The sequence below is a fragment of the Myotis daubentonii genome, chromosome 10 (genome assembly GCF_963259705.1).
Source record: "Myotis daubentonii chromosome 10, mMyoDau2.1, whole genome shotgun sequence".
Lineage (NCBI taxonomy): Eukaryota > Metazoa > Chordata > Mammalia > Chiroptera > Vespertilionidae > Myotis > Myotis daubentonii.
Window position 1 is genome coordinate 71,297,971 of NC_081849.1, and position 20,615 is coordinate 71,318,585.

Genomic DNA, 20,615 nt, shown 5'->3' on the forward strand with positions numbered 1-20,615 from the left:
TTCCTTCTTCACCAGGAAAGCTAAGGACTGGTAGAGTGGTTGACTCTCATTTCTGTACATTTACCCATTTAGTTTATTAGTAAAATTCTCAGCTACAAGAAAATACAGAAAAAAATGAAGAGAAAAAAATAACAAAAGCATTGCCTATAAAATCTATTCACCTATATTTTCCTCCAGTCATTATAAATTACTTATTGTTCTTGAGTTCAAATATGTAATTTTAGTCTGCAGAGCTATTTAAGCCTTTATATCTGACATTCTGAAAACTAAAGGGCCTTTCAAAGGGCTTTTGGTAAATAATACAGGAACTATGAATGTCTGGCAGAGAACTTTTTTTTCCTATCAAATCTTAGTACTCTTAAACGATCAAATAGACTCGAAACTGTAGAAAATTGGTATGATACTAAATGAATCTGAAGAATTCACTGCAGGCTGAGGCTGTTCGTTCTGTACTCCTTCCTTGCAAATTTTTATTGAGTTTGAACATGTTTTAGCCCAAACTCACCCTTGTAGCTAAAAGGTATTCCCAAATATGAATACTTCAATAAATAATTTCTTTTTTAAATGGAGGGTAACATAACTAATTTTGTTTTAAGCTCTGAGAAAGCACATTTTCTCTTAAAGGAGTGGGTAAGTCATTCCTCATTAACTTTATTTCAGACTAGCGAATGAATAAAGTTAGCCACCAGCACCAGGATTATGGAGACTTCAGTGAGCTGAATAAATGGGCGGGGGCCACACAGCACAGCAGCAGTGAAAGCAGAAATGTACGTGTGCCTATGTGGTAACAGAGGCTGCCCCTCACTAACTCTGACTAAAAAAAAATAAATAAAATAAAATAAATGAAATGGCCATTTGACTAAATTCTCAAAATGGAAATGCTCTTTTTCATTTTAAAAGACAAAGCATTAGCCTAGTAAGAGTCTTTGCCTGTGGTTCTTTGTTTCACAACTTCAGTAAGAATTTGATTTATGAAAAATAAGAAGGCATATTTTTTAAAAAGTTTGAGGCTAATAACTTCCATCTGTTCTCAGGTAGAACAGTTTTGATTGGACTCAATTCTGAAGCACCATGCAAATCTCTGAATTTGAGTAAACATAATAGCAGGGTAACTAACACCTGAGTTCCTCACTTTTCATTTGATCTGTCCTCTGTAAACGCAACTGGGGTAATAAGTATATATTTGCTCCTGGGACCCTAATACAGCATAACATTATTGAAAATTAAAATTGCTACTGTGTAAAATGTGACTGTCATCCCTATCTTTGTTAATGCATCTTCATTCTATTGCCTTTGAGTCCACAATACAATTTATCTTAGGGAAAGTACTTATAATGGGAATACAGATCTGCAAATGCTTCTTTTGCTTTCTTGGGTGAGGAACATTATTTTGAATATTTTCCTTTTCAGTTGAAAGGCTTATCTCACATTAATTATATAACACAACTCAAGACGAGCCCATTGGACGTATGAACTCTAATGTTAAATAAATGAGGATATAGTGAAAAATCAGGATCAAATATACATGGGATCAAAGTAGATACTTTAGTTTTATGCTATAGAAATAGAAATTCTTCATTATATTCTTAGATATGTTTATTTCCTATTAATCAATAGAAACAAAAAAAGAATTTGCCAAGCATTTCCATAAATATTACTGAATGGGAGAACATTCTAAAATAGGCATTTATTTTAAGCTCAATTAACTACGATAAAATTTTAATTTTGTTTTAAGGTTTAGAGAAAATTAATTCAGGCATGGTACATTATTTTAAATGTACTAGCACATCTATTTCTTTCAAGAAGTGCTGCGGTACCAGTCACATTTGTCTGCAGGAATACTGTACCACCGTGTGAGCCTTGAATTATGAGCATCTATTATTTTAATTTACATCCAATTAATTCTGTTTGTGTTCTAATTTCAACTAAAAACTCTTCAATTTATCAATGTTCTGAGGCTCGTATCTTTAATAAATTAAATGTATCCATTGCCATAAAAGGGGTACTCAAGCAGCATAAAAAAAGAACCATGTTATAAAAATTAATTGACTTTCACATTTTTATAACTAAATCTTCTTTTAATTGCCTAGCTAGGTTCCTCACCCCCGCCCGCCCCCCCCCGCCCCTTTTCAGTATGGAAGCCAGTCATTTGACCACTTTTAAAGTTAATGAACTTGAAATACAATGTGTGACATAGGGGTGAAAAGTATAAACTGTTATGAAAACCCCATGATAAGGAAGATGGGGAGAGAAAAGGAGAAGCACTGAAGTTCAAGTCAAACACAGAAAAGCAAAGCAGAAGAGATGTGAGAAGAGTAGGAGGTGCAAAGGAATTGGGCAGAATAATAGAACGTTTGCCCTATATCCACTTTCAAGAATGTGAAATGAACTGCTCTTCAGGCCAAAAAGAAGTACCAAGGAACAACAGGCTCATCAGCCACGTGCTGCTGGATCCTGGTTTCACTGTTTTCAACTGAGAATGCTCAAGTGTCATTTCACATATAATCTAAGAGATGATCTTGGCAAGCTAAGTCTCATCACTATTAATTAAAGGAAAGTAACGTGCTCTTGAACAATTTTGCATAAACCACACATTTTAAGAACTGGTTTATTCACTGTACTCTTTCACTTAAAAAAATCATCAAACGTTCTTCTGATTAGGGAACACAGTTTAAAAATCATGTGACCAAATTGCTCATCTAACATTCCTGGCTTGCGAGGAGAACATAAATTTAGAAGTAAAACTTTATAGAAGAACTTGTGAAGTCATAAATTATTTAAATATATATAGATAGATGTGTAATATATGTCATATGTCATTCATATTATGCCCATATTTTCCCTCTTTTTAGTGTGGAAGCCAGTCATTTGACCACTTTTAAAGTTAATGAATTTGAAACATAATGTGTGACATAGGGGTGAAAAATATAACCTGTTACTAAAAGCCCCATGATAAGGAAGATGTTGGCAAAAAGCTTAGTAAAGATGATGTATTTGGAATAATGTACACAGATAAGATGTACTTACCAATTCTCTTGGACCATATGGCTCACAGAAGGTGACAGCATTGCCGTGCATAATGGCGCCGCACTGTTCTCCAATCTCACAGTTGCGACATTCAACCCTGTGGGAACACAGAATGCATCCCTGGTCTGAGAACTAAGTAGCACAAAGTGGTTTATTGCTCAGGTAAGGAAAGATGTAATAGTTATTGCTACTTAGTTCATGTTAACATTTTGAGGAAAGCAAATGTATTGTGACATGTTAAGGAACCATGAAACCAGAAAGACTTAAATTTAAATCCCAATTCTTTAGTTACTTGCGGTGGTGGGTAAGTTACTTAACCTCCCAAAGTTTCAGTTTTCTCACCTGCAAAATGAGGATAATAATACCGATGTAAACTAACATAGTTATTGTGCAGATTAAATGAGAGAATGTATAAAAAATACAGAGTACAGAACCAATCTCTTAGTTCTTAATAATGGCAGATGGTATCATCAATAATTATATATAATATATATGTCCAATACAAGGATGTCTGTAAATATTAAAAATAAGCTAAGTAATATATACTTACGTAATGACCTAAAAACTGGTATCTCTGAAATCAAAAGATGTTTTACAAATTATAAATCTTTTTGAGATATAATTAGTATAAATGTTTAAAATTATTGTTCGCATAGTTCTTAAATAAATTTGCACGTCTAGAAAATATACCATGCTAAAAATAATGGAATCAGACTATATTTAATTCACTTATTAATATGAAATATACACAAATTCTAATTCAAGCCCAGTTTGGATACTGAGTTACTACATTAACTTTGCAAATGATTTAATTGTCTGCTTTATTACTGTAAAATGAAGTGCTTAATAAATCCTTAGGATTTATTATGATTATGATTTCAAAAATAAATGTATCCATATTTTTAGTAGAAAATGGATTTATGAATATTCTAGAGTTGACTTTGCATATTTACAGGAATAGTCACAATGCTCTGCATCGCAACATTTCGACCTACCATCACTACATACCTAAGATGGAGAAAGATAGATCTGTTTCCTCTGTCTGAACCTCAAACCACATGAGAGCTGTATTTCATGCAGAAAGAACATTTTCAAAGACTTTCACATTCCAGGTGCCAAACATTGTGGAAAGAGCACTGTGCCCTTTGTTTGGGAGATCACTGCATTATGCTCGTTCAGCATTTTGCTAATTTTAGAGAAAGAGAGTAGGAACACCCATCAAAGTAGGAAGACAAAAGTGTGAAGAGGTGTCAGTTACCCCATAAATCCTAGAGGCAGAAGCAGAGTGAGTCAGAAATTGGCAAATAATGGTATTTCCTATATGTATATTGCTATTGCATGAAATAAATGATTGTTCTCATTCCAATCTTTTGAGCTGTGTTCCTACACCAGGAGATAACAATGCCAAGAACCTTTGATTTTTTATATTTTTGTAGAATGAACAGGGAACTATTTCTGGTAGGGAATTTACAATGCTAGCATTACAAATATCAGTAGGATTTTTAAATCTTCTCTTTTGATTACTGCGAAGCAAGATTCTAATAAATGTCCTTGACATTAGAAGAGAAATTGTAGTAACTTCATAAGGGCAACAAACATGTCTCTTGTTCACCATTTTATGCCTTGCATGTTGTATTCCATAAAAATCTGTTGAATGAATGAATGAATATAAGACAATTTCATGAACAGAACTATTATTAAGGCCTGAGGTCCAAAGCACTTAGAATAGTGCTTGGCACATAGCAAGAACAATGTAAGTGTTAGTGTCTGAGCTATTTTTATTATTACAGATTTCCACCATTTTCATCCAGAACTGGTATATTTGGGTTTTTTTCTCACAGAGAACCTATTACATGAACTTTTTACTACTGTTTTTCTATTTTTAAACTATACATTATTTTTTCCCCAAGGACTGTGATGTGATAAAAGTACAGAGACGGAGCACAAATATTATAGTGGGATTCTCACTTAGTGATATATGAGGATTTTTTGGCTACAAGTCATTGTAAAATGGCTTGAAAGAAACATCAACTTTGACAGGAAAAAAATTGAAAGAATGTTCACCTCTCAAAATGGCTATCTGCCATTTCCCCCCAGTAACTCTAAATTAAAAACATCACTGCTGATGTGAAATCCAAGGTCTAATGTTGAAATTCCCATAGCAATAATCCTACCTATAAGTATTGATTAGCAGTCCCCAAATCAACTCTATATCAGAAAAATGGTATCTGTATAAAACATATGTATTACATCTCCCTTCCCCCATAGTTTGGATTAAACAGGGTTCAGGTACAGCCTAGACACCTGTATATTGTTTAAAAGTGATTCTAGCCCTGGCTGGTTTGGCTCAGTGGATAGAGAATCAGCCTGCAGACTGAAGGGTCCCAGGTTCTATTCTGGCCAAGGGCACATGCCCAGGTTGCAAGTTCGATCCCCAGTAGGGGGCATGCAGGAGGGAGCCGATCAATGATTCTCTCTCATCATTGATGTTTCTATCTCTCTATCCCTCTCCCTTCTTCTCTGAAATCAATAACAATATATTTTTTTAAAAAGATGATTCTAACTGCCGGGAGCCGGTCCACGCTTGCTGTTTCAAGGGACCTGGCATATATAGCATAGGGTTCTTAATATGTTTGCTCACCTTCTTGGCCCTGTGTTTTAACCAAAGTCACCTCTCCGAGAAAGGTTGAATCCCCAGGTAGGGATTTTCCCCTGAAGTTAGGGAGGGAATAAAACCCCTCAACTAAGTGCCAGGCGGGTAATTAATCCCTTTAACTACCAACAATCATGCTTAAACTACATAATCTTTTCTCCCTGGAATGGAGATAAGAAACGCCCTAACCTTTGTAATAGGATTGAATCAACTGGTATAAATACAGTTGTAACAAGACAGAAACACTCAGAACTTAGAACAGAATCAAGAAGACAGAACTGAGAACACAGGGCTTGGAAGACAGGACCAAGAGAGACAGAGCCTAGGCACAGAACCTACACAGAACGTTCTCTAGGGACAGAAGAACTTCGCTGGCGAGAGCATGCCGGAGGATCCTGGACAGGGACTGGCCTCGGAGCCTAGAGACAGAAGAACTTCGCTGGAGAGAGCATGCAGGAGGATCCTGGAGAGGGACTGGCCTTGGAGCCTGGAGGCAGAGCCTGGCGAGAGAGCATGGCAGGGATCCTGGACTGAACCTGACTGCGGAGATTGGCAAGAGAACCTGACTAGAACCTGAAGACCGAACCTGGCTGGAGATCTCAGACAGAACCTGGCTGGATCTCCGAAGCAGAACCTCTCTGGAGTTCCAGACCAGAACTTGGCTGGAGATCCGGGCTAGAGATCCTGGCTAGGTTGCTGATCAACTGAACGCTATCTCTGTGTCATTCCTTCTTCGCCGACTCCGTCCACACCTTTGGGGACCCCTGGACCTGCTGGGGCTGGACCCCGGCATCTAACATAGATGGCCTATAGCCTGGCATCAGGGAAACAGTTAATAGACAACAGATGTTTGGTATGTTTGGAGAATCACTTCTATGTTGTGGAATAACAGAAATTAAAATACTATTAAAAAAAAAAAAAAGCAAAAAAGCAAACAGATACAGCCTTTCTCTGCATTTGGCTTAACAATCCCTCTACCAGCCTTGGGCAAACTACAGCCCACGGGCCGGATACGGCCCATTTGAAATGAATAAAACTAAAAAAAAAAAAAAAGACCGTACCCTTTTATGTAATGATGTTTACTTTGAATTTATATTAGTTCACACAAACACTCCATCCATGCTTTTGTTCCGGCCCTCCGGTCCAGTTTAAGAACCCATTGTGGCCCTCAAGTCAAATAGTTTGCCCACCCCTGCTCTAGACCAGTGGTCGGCAAACTGCGGCCTCTTGAGTGTGGCTCTTCCACAAAATACCACATGCGGGCACGCACGTACAGTGTGATTGAAGCTTCGTGGCCACACTCAAGGGGCCAAAGAGCCGCAGTTTGCCGACCACTGCTCCAGACCTTTCTCTTCTTCACTGTGCTTTATAGCTCCAGAAACTTAAAATAAAACTTCTAAAGGCATTGGTGCCCTGTTGGAACTTAAAGATTTAGAATTATCAATATTTAGAATTACTCACTGTGTTGCTGCTACTTGGAGGCACAATGGCTTCAACAAGGATTGATGGAACAAATCTGCCAGCTTCCTGCCAAGGTCTTTTCCGTCCTTTCCTAGAATTTCTCACAGTCTGACTGCGACTGTCAACAAAATTTATTATAATTTAAACCTGAATGCCCATCCCACTCTTAGCTGCCAATGGCGTTATTTATTCATTCCTCATTCATTAATTCATTCTTGAAATTAACGAACTTATATTGAGGGCCCACAGGCACAGTGGTGAGCTTTAGTGTGACAAAAACAAATAAAACAGTGTGATTTCCTTCCAGGGGGAAAGGCAGAGAAACAAGCACACAATTGCAATATAGGGTGCCAAATGCAATGATAGCTATTTATTTCATTCAATTATGTACCAGATACTCCGAAGCCCATTAAAATCTCTCAACCACTCTATAAGATAGCTGTCTGTGTCATTTTACTAATAACTGAGCTTCAGAGAAGTTAAGCATTTGCTCAAGTCACACAGTTGTGATTTGGACCAAGTGCTTGCTAATTCCAACAACCCTCACAGTTTCCATAGCTCCTCATTCCTCATAACAGGAGTACACTGGCTGTGATGGTACCTAACTCAGACTGAGGAAGAAAGGGAAAGCTCCTAAAGGAGCTAGCTGGTCCCAGAACTGGTCCTAAATGAGAACTAGTTACCCAAGTAAAGAAGAAAGGTGAGTTGTGATCGGGCACAAAGAATGCAGAGATTATGACACACAAGAACATTACTATGGTTGGAATTATACTGGTTCATGAAGAAGGTGGCGAGGGATGGGGCTGGAAAGTGGGAAACAGTACATGAAAGGCTTCATGGACCAATTACCAAGTAATAGGTACTGTACTAAACTCTACAAATAATGCCTCATTTAATTTATGTAAAACCCCTCCCTCTATTTTTTTAGCCTAATTAACTGAGACTTGGAGATATTAAATGATCATCCAAGGTTGCACTGCTTGAAGTTACAGAACTGGAATTCAAACTCCCAATATCCAACTCCCGTTGTCATGATACAACCCCAACTTTTAGGAAAATTTCTCCAGCTAATGATGGATTGGAGGTAGACAAGAGAGGACTATTGATGTAACACAAGCAAGACATAATAGTGCTTGAGATAAGGTGGAAATGGAGAAAAGTGGGCACACTCTAAAATATTGCTATTCAATAGAAATATTAATGTGAGCAACATATAATTTTCAACTTGCTAATGGCTACACTAAGAAATATAAAGGAACAGGTGAAATTAATTGTAATAATATTTTATTTAACTCAATATATTTAAATTACATGTTAACATTTAATTAATGTAAAATTATTAATGACATAGTTTATATTCTCTGCTCATAATAGGTTTTCAAATTGTGAGGTGTATTTTACACTTACAGCACACCTCTGTTCTGACTAGTCACATTTCAAGTGCTCAACAGCCATGTGACTAGTGGCTACCATATTGGACAGCGTGACTCTAGAGAATTACAGAGCTTAGAGACTGCTCTCTGTTTATGCTGACAACTGGAGATGCCCACCTAACAATGATTATTATATAGTATGTATCTGAACTTCAGAGAAAGATCAGCACTGACATGACAGCTTAGGATATGGCTGAAGTCATAGGAGTGCATATTATTGGGGGTCAGGGGAAAGAGGGAGATACACAAAGTGAGAAAGGAAGCAGTTCAAAATGGATTTCTGGGAAAGAAATCATATTGTCCATAGTCTGGTTTCTGGAAAGCTCTAACCATCATCATGACCCTTCAATGTGTATCAATCTGAGCCTATCTCCTCGTATTTTCCCATGACTATTGGCCATGGATTAATTTATACTCATGTTCCTAACCATCTGTACTGCCCATCAAGGTGACTTTCCTAATACTGACTCTATAACATGAACTTCTGAATATTTTTCTATCATTAAATGTAAGCATTGTATAACCATACACATGAATGCCATTACCATAAAGGAAAAGACAAATCATAATTTCATGATGAACACAAAGATCTAGATGGAGGTCAGATAGTACAAAGGGCAACTAGTAGCCATGGTTTCACAGAAGAAACTAGTGATCCATGTCAGAAAGACAAGGTAGGTTTAAAAAACCTACAGGTAGAAATAAACATCCATACTCCAAGAAAAATAATTCCCCAGAATTTAAAACAATATCTAAGTGCTCTTAAAGTCTTATGCTCCTCTCTTTCTCAAATTGCCTCTGTGTCTAACAATTTAACTTGTTGAGTAGAGTTTGGTACTAACCCAATGGGTGTTCTTTATGAAGTATACTAGTGGTCTGAAGTCCTACTCTCCCCTATAGAAAAGTTATAGGAGTCTTAAGAACTGGGGTTCAATTTGCTGAATGATGACAGGTCCAGCATTTTCAGGCTCAGAGGGGGAAAAATGCTGATTGTTCCTAACATTTAAACTGTGGCCTCACAATTTAATTTTCTCAGGAAAATAATGGGCTTTGTAAAGCTAGATAACATATTCTTCAGAGATTGGTGGAAAGAAGGGAGTTTTAAATAATCCCAGTTACAAACTTTTGTTTTTCAATTTAAAAAGGAATGTGACCCCCTAGGCTAAGAATTAGAAATGAATTGCTTCTCTGCCTAATAAGAAAAGTAATACTGAATATCATTCTAATCTAAAACAAAACAAAAAACTTCCCACTCCTTTTCTTTTTCCCCCATATGAAAAACAGAGCATAAGAATCTGATAAATACCATGGCACATCATACAAATCACCTCTCTGCCATGAATGGTATGATTAAAAGACATTTTAATGGAAATGCTTGCCATCCCCAAAGACCATGCAAAGCCTGAATTTGTTAAACCCTTGTTGAACCTATATATATCACACACTTAGGTTCCACATGAAGCTAATCTATTACTAGAGTTCACAGATCATTGCACGTTCGAGTCAGGGGGCACCTAAAATATCACCGAGTCTCATCGCCCCTTCATTTTACAAATGATGGAACAGAAACAGAATTCAGGTTTCTTGGCTCCTTGTACAATATTCTTGCCATTGCACTGTAATGCAGCCAGAACAGAACTCTGATTTCATAAAAACAGTGTGCAATTAAAGAGTTTGTCACCATTTTTACTGTCAGCGTTTATTCTGAAAAGCTACAATGACTTTTCTTAATGTTTTTCTTTTATAAAAGGATTTCATTTTGCTAGTGAAAATGTACAAAAATAGAATAAAAACATTATGGACTTCATAGAAAATGTTAAGAATGAATTTGCTGGACTGGAATACATAATCAAATTCAGTATTTCCAAATATTTCTAAATAGTTTTTATATATACACTTTAACACCATCATTTTTTCACCAGCAAAAATATAAAAGAATCAGTAAATATAAAGGCAGGTACTTGCTGACCAACACAACTAGGGTCAAGCCATAAACATAAAAGAAAAAGAAATGCTTTGAACCAAAGTCTTGTTTTTCACTATTACAAGCTCCTTGGCAGTTTAGAAATTGTTATTTTGGTGTTAATTCTCTATCTTTGTTTTTATTATTTAGGTGACTGGGGCTTTTACTAGTATTTGTCTGGGATAAAGTGATACGCATTTGTGCTGTAGAGAGCACACTTGTAAAGGTATAATTATGTTTTCAGTCCTGATTTTGAAATTATTAAGCTGGGAAACAAGCCAAGGCACCCTTTCAGGACACACAGAGGAAGATAAAGTGAAATGTCTCTGGAGTCCAGGGGCCCCACCTATCGTGGTGACTTATAAGGGACTTTCAGGATACAGGGCAGAGCAGGTGGATTAATGAGAAAATTGGGCTCCTTCTCACAACTGGAGATTTATGAATGGATGGTGGTGACATCATCCTGATAACAATAAATAAATAACTGAAATATCATTTCCTCAAGAGCAGTCTAATTACATGGCTCATTCTTCTGATCAGATCAGAGGGAAATCACTCAGCCTTTAGTCAGGCACGCTGCTGAAACAAGTTAATCACCTGGAAACTCACTGACAATCAGTTACCATCAAATTCTCATTTGAGATGCATGCTGTTTGCCCCAAGATGGAGGACACTGTATTATCTGTTCATAATTTATTGCCTCTGAAGGAGGAGTCAGGGTCTGGGACTCAGTCTCAGAAGAAGCAATCTGGCATTCAACAAGCCGGAATTGTCTATTCACCGGCATTTCTGAACGGGGATCTTAAAATAATTTCCATATTGTTTCTGACTATAAAAAGTACTTATAATTTTCCTGACCCAAAGATAACACGTCTCTTCCCCCAAGTATAGCCAACACTGATACTGACAAAATCTGACGTGTGAGCTGGCAAGGCCAGGACAGATGAGGGACAGTGAATCCACCAAAGTAAAGAGGACCCAGTGGGCCATTTGGTAGCGGGGCACTCAGCTGACTTCTTCTGGAGACATTGGAGCTCCTTGTACTTTCCATTCAAACCTCAACAACCAGAACACTCAACGTTTGCCCATAGACAGTTTTATGATAAAGAGGGCATGACTACTTGTAAAAGATCAAGCTCTTTAAAAAATCTATGCTCTTTGTAAATGTGGAATATTTTTAGAAAAAACAGCAAGGAAAATTCACTCTATAAGACTGAGAATAATATCACCTTCAATGATGTCATGACTTATTTCTAAGGAGCTAAAACATGCTCCAAAGGTGAAAATTACAAACGCTGTTTATAGCTCACTCTTTCTTCTTACTTCTCACTGAGGAAGGTAAGAAAAATCTTCTTATTTCACTAAGGAGTTTTAAATTTGATCTTTCTTTTGTTAACACGTACAATGACAAATAGTATTCGAGCTAAAATAACCCTCTAATATGCTACTACTACATACAATATTCTGACCTCCTACTATGGTGAATTCCACCACATGCTGCTTAAAGAAATATTTTCTCACTCTTTCAAATGTACTTGACATTTAATTCCACCAAGCGAGCTCTTGTTTCTGTCATCTAAAACAGAGATTAAAGAAGGAAATAATACGCCTCCAGATTCATACCCTATTTTATTAGTGGGCCACCTTCTGGATAACCCCTCTATTGCATGCAAAGCTTTATCCCACAGCAATTACATCATATAAGAAAAGTGAGGGAAGCAAGCAGGAGAGGAAGGTTAGAGAAGAATTCTGTAATAAGAGAATAAACTTATTAACAAAAGAGAAGAGAGAATGAGAGGTGGTGGAAGAAGAGGGAGGGAGTGAGAGAAAAAGTAGAAAAGATGCACATAACATCAGAATATCGGACCATCAAACCCTGTAGACCAAATTCTAATTCTGCAACCTCAAAATACACTGATATATAATTGGTTCTAGCAAAGATATGTCATCGGAGAAAATATTTTGCCCAATTGTTCTCATTATTCACAATCTCCCTTAGTAACTTGCTCTTGAAAAAATGTAAGGTTTATGCTCCATGTTCCATCAGTTAACCCTATTAGATCATAGTTTTCTAAATGATTATCATTACGAAAACTATCTCTTGAGAATCCCTCAGCAGTGGTATGGAGACTTCAGTGTCCATGGCTAGGTGCTCCCCTTCAACCAGCGCTATCTCCCACGCTTACTGCCCATAGGCCTGTTGGACAATGAGCCATGTTTATATACTTTTATCCAGTTTCTTTCTCAGGGACAATGTTCATCAATCTTACTTTTTTCTGATTACCTTGAAACTGCACTTAATTGTGATTCTCATACTTGGCTAATAAATTGAGTCCCGTTTTTATTATATATGGGGAATCCAAGACACTAAACAACTACGAAGTCGTTTTTGGGCTAGGCTATTATCACGGACTAAAACTCCAGCTAGCATAACTCAACCCCCATCCTAATATCTGTCTTTTCATATTCTCTGTTGAGTCAATTATATTTGTCAAAGAAAATTACCTTTAATGAGCCAAATTACCAATCTTTTTGCTCCATTTCAGGATAACCGCTCCAATAAATTAGCATTTTCAAGAAAATACCAAATGAAGCAGTAATTTGAGATCTCTATTTCTCTGACCTTGTAGTCTTTTTTTGTTTGTTTTTCCTTTTTATTGATTTCAGAGAGGAAGGGAGAGGGAGAGAGAGATAGAAACATTAATGATGAGAGAATCACTGATTGGCTGCCTCTTGCACGCCCCACACTGGCGATCGAGTCCACAACCTGGGGATGTGCCCTGACTGGGAATCGAACCGTGACCTCCAGGTTCACAGGTCGACGCTCAACCACTGAGCCATGCTGGCCAGGCTGACCTTGTAGTCTTATCTTTTACCTGTAAAAGTGGAAATGTTCTAGTCTTTCCTTGATCCAAGCAATCCTATGCAATGCCAGCCATGGCTTTAGCTTCCTTAGCTGTAATTTGTGGGCTTTCTGTATGATAAAGCGATTAACAACCGACAGAGGTCTTCACGTACCAAAGGACCTGAAACAACTTCATTTGCGTCTTTCATCTTGATGTCTCATCTCCCTGTTGGCATCACAACTTACTCCTCTAAGATGCTCCTTCTGTGGGGTGACTCCTGTCCTTCCCTGATCTCTGCTAACAAGGACATCTCTGCCATCGTTATTGTGCTGGATGGAGAACATCTGTTGTCCTCTAGTTGCCATTTATCATCATGTTTTGTAACAGTCCCAAGTTTCCCACTAGAACATCAGAGCCTAGTGATGTTATAACGGTGTATGTCTTCTGTGATCATCAGAAAACAAGCATTAAAGAGCTCATCTGCTAAGCCACACAAAGAGTCCTCCTTGATTTTGTAATTGCTAGGAATATAAATATACTTCTTAAGAAAACTTAGTTTTTAAGAATTCATTCACGTTTTAGTTCCTTTAACTCCCTCTCTTTAAACTCCAAGTTATGAAACAGAAATGTCTATTTCATATTTTTTCTCATTGTTTTTCTTATTATTGAAAAATCTTATTGAGTAAATTTGGACACAGTGAAACACATAGATCTTAAGTTTTGACAAATGCACCCATCTATGTAACCCATGCTCTCTCAAGATATATGTTTATTACCACAGAAAGCTCCTCATGGCCCTTTCCAGTAAATCCCCCATCCCTGAAATAACCACTGACTTAATTTCTATCACTTTAAGTAAGTTTGCCTAATCTATAAGTGAAACTACACAGTAAAAACTAGTTTGGGCCTGGCTTCTTGCATTTAACATAATATTTTAGAGGTTCAGCCTTGTTGTTTCAATTATCAATAATTCATTCCTTTTTATTGCTCAGTAGTATTCTACTGTATGAGTTTATTACTGTTTATTCATCCTGTCATTGATGGATGCCTGAGATTTTCCCAGTTTTTTGCTACCAGGTACATTTCCTTTTAATAAAAAAATTAGTTCTCTCCATTCATATGCAATACTGGCAGTGTTAATATCATATTAAAATAATTTAATTCGTCCTAGCTGGTTTGGCTCAGTGGATAGAGTGTTGACCTGCAGACTGAAAGGTCCCAGGTTCGATTCCAGTCAGGGCACATGCCCGGATTGCAGGCTCAATCTCCAGTACGGTGCGTGCAGGAGGCAGCCGACCAATGATTCTCTCTCATCATTGATGTTTCTCTCTCTCTCTCCCTCTCCCTTATTTTCTGAAATCAATAAAAATATATTTAAAAAACACAAGCCAGAGGCCCCTGGCTGTGCCTATTATTTAAAAAACAATTAATTAATTGATTAAATAATTAATTCATAAAAAAAGAAATATGAAAGTGTGGTTGGTGAAAGTAGCAGATGCTTAAGTGAAATGTTAATGAGATAAAGCGTTTTTGCAAGTCTTTACATAGCTTCTAAAGTTGGTTACGTGAGGTTTTTCTTCCCACTTTTTTTTTGGGGGGGGGGGTGTTGGAGGGTTGTCTCTCTATATATGAATAAATACTGATCCTCTCCATCATCAGTAGTGCAATTGTACTGAACATACTTGATAATGGGGCGCTGTCAGCAGTGTTTGATAAACTGGTGTGGCTCCATCCATACTCTCTCTCACGCCCTTGGGTTCAGTGACACATTTGAAATGATGAAGTTACTGTTGTAACTTCAGAGGTACTAGTATACCTGTGTGTGGACCAGCACCTGGGCAAAGTTAAGGTGAAAAAGCTTCACTCTCATCAAATCTGACCCACCGCTATATTCCCATGAAGGGCTTTTGTTGTTCTCTTTACTTGTAAGTTTACTTCTCAGCTCTCATTTCAACAAAGCAATCAGAACCCACTGGGAGAGTGGGAAGATAAAGGGCCACTTCCCTATCAGGGCCCAGAGAGACTTGGGGGCAAACAGCAGAAGCATTCTATGCTCTGCATTTCAGGGAGGCAGAAGGACCAAAGCTGCTTGATAGAACACCAGAGCATCACAAAGAGGCCCACAGTCCAGGTCCAGGAGCAGCAGAACAATTCCATGCCCTTAAGCAGGGCTCAAAACAGAGCCACTGGCCAGAAGGAGTGGACAGGAGGGAGATGAAGGCTATCTGCGTGGACCAGTCACCACAGACTAGGTGAGCTGGGGAGGAGGACTCTGTGAGTATCTGCAGGAACAGATGACTAGAGAACCTTTGGCTTTTGCACTAATAATTCATCTGAAACTTAGACACAACATCAGAAAAATGGGAGAGGGCAAGCCAAAGTTGACTGAAATTAAGTTTCCATCACTGGGGGACAATACAAAGAAATTAAGTTGGGTTATGAAAGAAAAAAGAACATTTTATTTCTCTGATACCCAAATTTGTGATCAGAATTCGTAACTGCTATGCCTGTGTGAGCACAAACAACTTTGGGAGGACTGGCAGAAACTGTTAACAGTGCTGCCTAGGGGGAAGGGGACGTAGGTCTAGTGTGGGAGCAAGACTTATTAGCATCATTTTCTTAATATTCTTGAACTTTTCACTAAGTACACATACTACTTTTTAGATCAAATCTAATATTTAAACTAAGGAGATAGACAGTACATTCAATATTGAGCTGGTGTAACAAACTTTCTTGGTTCTATTCCAACTGCTGTCACACACTTGGAATAGTTACCTGGCTGTTCTGTTGATTCATACTAATAGTAGTATCATTTTGTGCTCCTTATTTTTATGTATAGTCATTTGTACATGAGATAAGAAACTTGGATGTCAAGAATTACATGAAATAGAGAGAAAGTTCTTTCATTAGATAACGTTGAGGGAAGCAAATACGTTATGTGTGATTAACTTTTAAACTGATCTACCTCTCCATCATCGTATATACATGACTTAAGCTTCTTAATTTCTTTTTTTGATTGTCCTTAAAAGTTGCAAATTAAACAATGTATAGGATGCATTTTGAACCACATGGAAGAAACATGCTCATAAAAGTAGCACATGTTTCTCTTGCAGAAAATTACTTGGTGATGCATTTAGTCATGGGACTCTGGCCAAAGGCAGCACACCAGGCACTTTGCTTCTGCCTGTGTGGCAGGGGCACAGGGATGGTGCTGGCAGCAAGGACCCTCCTTCCACGCTGCCACACAGTTAGTTACCCAGTGGCTTCTAATTTCGCGGGCTGAAGAGAATCAAAGGCAATATCATAAGGAACAAAACTCACATGCCAATATGTGTACAAGAAAACAGAGATTTCAGGAGAGTGAAGTTAGAAAACAAAGTTGGCTTTGTTCTTACTTTATTGAAAATATTTCCTGAGATATCTGATTTTAGTGGGTTCTGGTTTCTGGCTTTAGGGAGTTTATGTCTATTTTTAAGGGGCTTAAGGCATCCAATGCCTCTTTTTCCCTTCTCTATGATTCTGCCATACTAAATTTTCATTATACTCCAAATACCATATAATACAGATATATTTAATTTGATGTCTATTTTTCATCCAAATGCAACAAGGGAAGACTTGGAGACTCATTTAAGTAATCTGGTTGAAGATAATGTTAATAATAATGATTTTTGTTCATACCTAGGCTTAAAGGAGATATGGAGACCAATGTGCAAATACATCACAGGAGGGAGAAAGAAGGGAAGAAGGAGAGGAAGAGAAGGGAGGGGAAAGAGAAAGGGAAGGGGGAGGGGGGAGGGAGGGAAGGAGAGAGAGAATGAGGGAGGGAGCTAACTTGTATTGAGCACCTATAGTGCACCAGGCATGGTGCTAGACCTCTTCAGACTTACCAGTCTTTACAACAGCGCTCTAAGGACAGTATTAGTCTTACTTTTACTGACCAGACAATGGAGCTCAGGGAGGTGAAGCAAGGCTTTTGCTTTTCTCAAGGTACCCAGCTGGCAAGTGCCTAGTTCAAGAGTCAAACCAGACTGGCCTGACCTCAGAAACCCTGATACCTTTTGTTCAACAAAGTCATCTCTCAAATGATGAGAGATTCATAGTTTGGGTCCTTGCTTTGTTTTGTAGTTTGTTTGTTTATCTGAAAGAGGCTAGATGAAAGAGCTGGTGGGCCATAAGGGATAAAGTGAATTTACTCTGAAGCATATTTGATAGAAGACAGAAGTATGTGGCTTTTTAGAGTTAATAAAAGGGTGTTTTTTAAAAACGCAGGGAAAAACCATACCTTAAATAAAAGGGACACAAAATCCATAACTCTGGTCAGGAAATCATAGATCAGTCATGAAAATGGGTGAAGCAAAATCAATCACGTTTCATCGATTTTAAAAACAACAGAATTTGAACTACATAAAAGTCACATTTTGTATTTGTCAGGAAAACTCACTGAAGAAAATGAATCAGCTTGACAGAAATGAACTTGCCTTGAAAGAAACAAATCATCCGATAACATCTACATTAATGGGATAGAGAAAGCAAAGTGTCGGGAGAAGTAGAGAATTCTTCCTGGTAAAAGCTGTGCTTAGAAAGTTTTTGGTGTTCGGTGTTTTTGTTTTCTTTTGGGGTTTTTTGCCTTTTATTAATAAAGAGTTTCAATTTATTTTAAGAAATTTATATTTAGGTTATGTTCATATGAAGGTGAAATTTTGTTGATAAATTATTTCTTTAAATTGCATATAAATTATGAGACTTTACGGCTGTCTAGTCTGATTCTGTTTATATATTTATACTATATAGATCTATACGTCCTTCTAGAAAAGACATAAAAAGTTCCTCTTTCCAGTGTTTAAGCAGCAACACTCTCTATATGTCATCTGCGACTCTCAGGTCAAGGGCCACTTCTTCCAAGAAATGTTTTTATTGTTTCCTTTACTAAACTATAAATTACCTGACAGAAAAAAAAACATATCTGCCTTTAATTTACTGTAAAAGAAAATAATTATTGCTTAATATTTGTTGAACAGAAACAGAAATGGATATCATATGGTAACATTTGAAGATAAAATGGTTATTCTCTCTCTAGTCTTGAGTATTGCTTGGATTTTGGTTGCAGCGTGAAAGTTTACATTAGATCTTCTACTTTATCTTGAACTTGTAATTGTGTATACAAAAACACTGAGTATCACAGAAAATCCACATTCAGATATTCTCTCAAATTGTGCAGACTGACTGTAGCTCTGGATGGACAGGCCTGTTTATCCAAAGTCAGCAAAGATACAATTGCCAACAAATTCATGCATCCATGTATGTATTCAACAAGTTTCTATTTTAAAAATAAATTTAATGTTTTCCATCACCATTTATCTCCCCTATACCCTCTTCCACCTCCATTCCCATCTCCCATCCCTCATCCCCCCCCCCCCGCCCCCTGTTGATGGCCCGCAATCACCACATTGTTGTCTGTGCCCATGTCAACAAATTTTCAACAAATGAGTTTTGGTTCATTATATCTTTGCCCTCAAAATACTCATGAAATTGTACCTAAATAGCTTTTGAAGAAGTGATTGGAGTATAATAATGAGTTGACCCAATGGCTTAGAACTTATTTGGAAGTGTGATTCAGATCATCTGTCATTTCAGATAAGCCATTTCCGTTCTTTTGCTTGGCATAAATGCAATAATTAGACACATTAAAACTTAATGTTTTCTATGTATACAACTGAAAAAAACCTCTAACCACACCCATGGCTTTGAGGGATACCTAGATTCAGTTCTTAAGTCAAGTATAGACAGTATGCAGTCTACATTAAGCCCAGGTCCTTAGTTAAATTCTTACTGATACCTTAGCACTAAAAATTTAATTTTATGAAACTGCTCCAAGGGAACATCAGCATTATTTCTTTTTTGCATTAAAAAAACCCAAGTGAGGCGTATTCCTTTAACTTACCATATATTTGGATTCAATTCCAGTTGGTGGTAGGAATCAAAGTCATCTCGTAGGATAATACTGTCGCTGTGTATTTCAGCTAAAAGGAAAAAAAAGTATTTAGAAAAAATTATACTAAACAATAGATTTGGCTACACAAAAGGCTCAATGTGCTGCATTTAAGAGAAATAATAGTTTGACCTTAAGACTGAATTTTAAATGAGCAGTTGATTATATTTGCTTTGCTAAGGACAAAGGGCAAAGGCTGTGCTGTTTAGACACCTAGGAATCTGGAAACTAGAGCCCCAAAGAGAAACCCCACCGAAGTGTCACCAGGCAGGAAGAAAAGGTCAGCACCAACCAATAGGGAGAGGTCACACAAGACTTGCCTCTCATAGCTCCACACGCCCAAAGAGATTCCGTTTCCAACTCACTTTAAAGTGTAGAAAGAAACAGGACACTCTATTTGTTGTCAGCTAGCATTGTTGTTATTTACTAACCCATTTCCTCTTCTCTTTCTTATAACCCTCTTGCTTTCTCTCATTTCCTATATTCACTCACGTTTTATTTAATGTGTTTCAAGTTAACTTCTTTCCCCCTTCAGAGCTGCACAGGAGAAATAATCTACACAAATAACTAAAAGTCCCTAATAAAGTCATGTTAGAAGTCAGAAGGAATGCCAGGGAACCATCCGTAGTTTTCAATATATTATCACTACACTTGAGATTATATTAAACAGCCATTTTTAATATAATCTAGAAGAACTCTGGGCATGCTAATAGCAAAGAATGTTTTCATAGCTACAGAGTATGTGATATTTGCACTGAATAGAGGGTGGGTGAGTAAAAACAATTTCATGGCCAGCTACAATGTCAGTCAGCTCATTTTCAAGGCTGTATGAGAAATGACAATTATTTCTACTCAAGGTGAAAAAAATGAATTTTGTGCTTAAAAACTCTCCCATTGATTTCCATGGTTTGCTTGGGAAGTTTCTTTCAACTAATATAAATTCCCTGAGCCTGTACAATTTTGTTCGAACTAGTTTACATATGCTTTTTGGAAAAAATTAAAATCATATGATCTAATAAACAAAAAATAACCCTCCCAATTTCCCCCCCCCCCCCCAAACATGGCATTTACCTTTTTTATTTTGCTCACTGAGCTCACTGCGTAATTAAATTCAGCTCCAAATATTAGGAAGCATACTTCTAAATTCTCTTTGGTGATAGCACCACCTATAGCCATCCTCACCCTCTTTATAGCAGGTATGCCAGCAGGTAAGCACATAACAAAGGCTGGGAAACCAGTGAAT

General features: G+C 37.4%; 1 protein-coding gene across 2 annotated transcripts in view; it reads right to left on the bottom strand.

The window, feature by feature from the left end:
• The window catches only part of RELN (reelin), a 440,175-nt gene that overhangs the window by 221,798 nt on the left and 197,762 nt on the right, over positions 1-20,615 (bottom strand). For both annotated transcript variants that reach the window (XM_059712765.1, XM_059712766.1), the window contains exons 6-7: positions 19,325-19,403; positions 3,028-3,124 (exon numbers count right to left, since the gene is read on the bottom strand). In XM_059712765.1, coding sequence (XP_059568748.1) covers positions 3,028-3,124; positions 19,325-19,403 — 176 coding nt within the window. The remainder of the gene's footprint in view (positions 1-3,027; positions 3,125-19,324; positions 19,404-20,615) is intronic.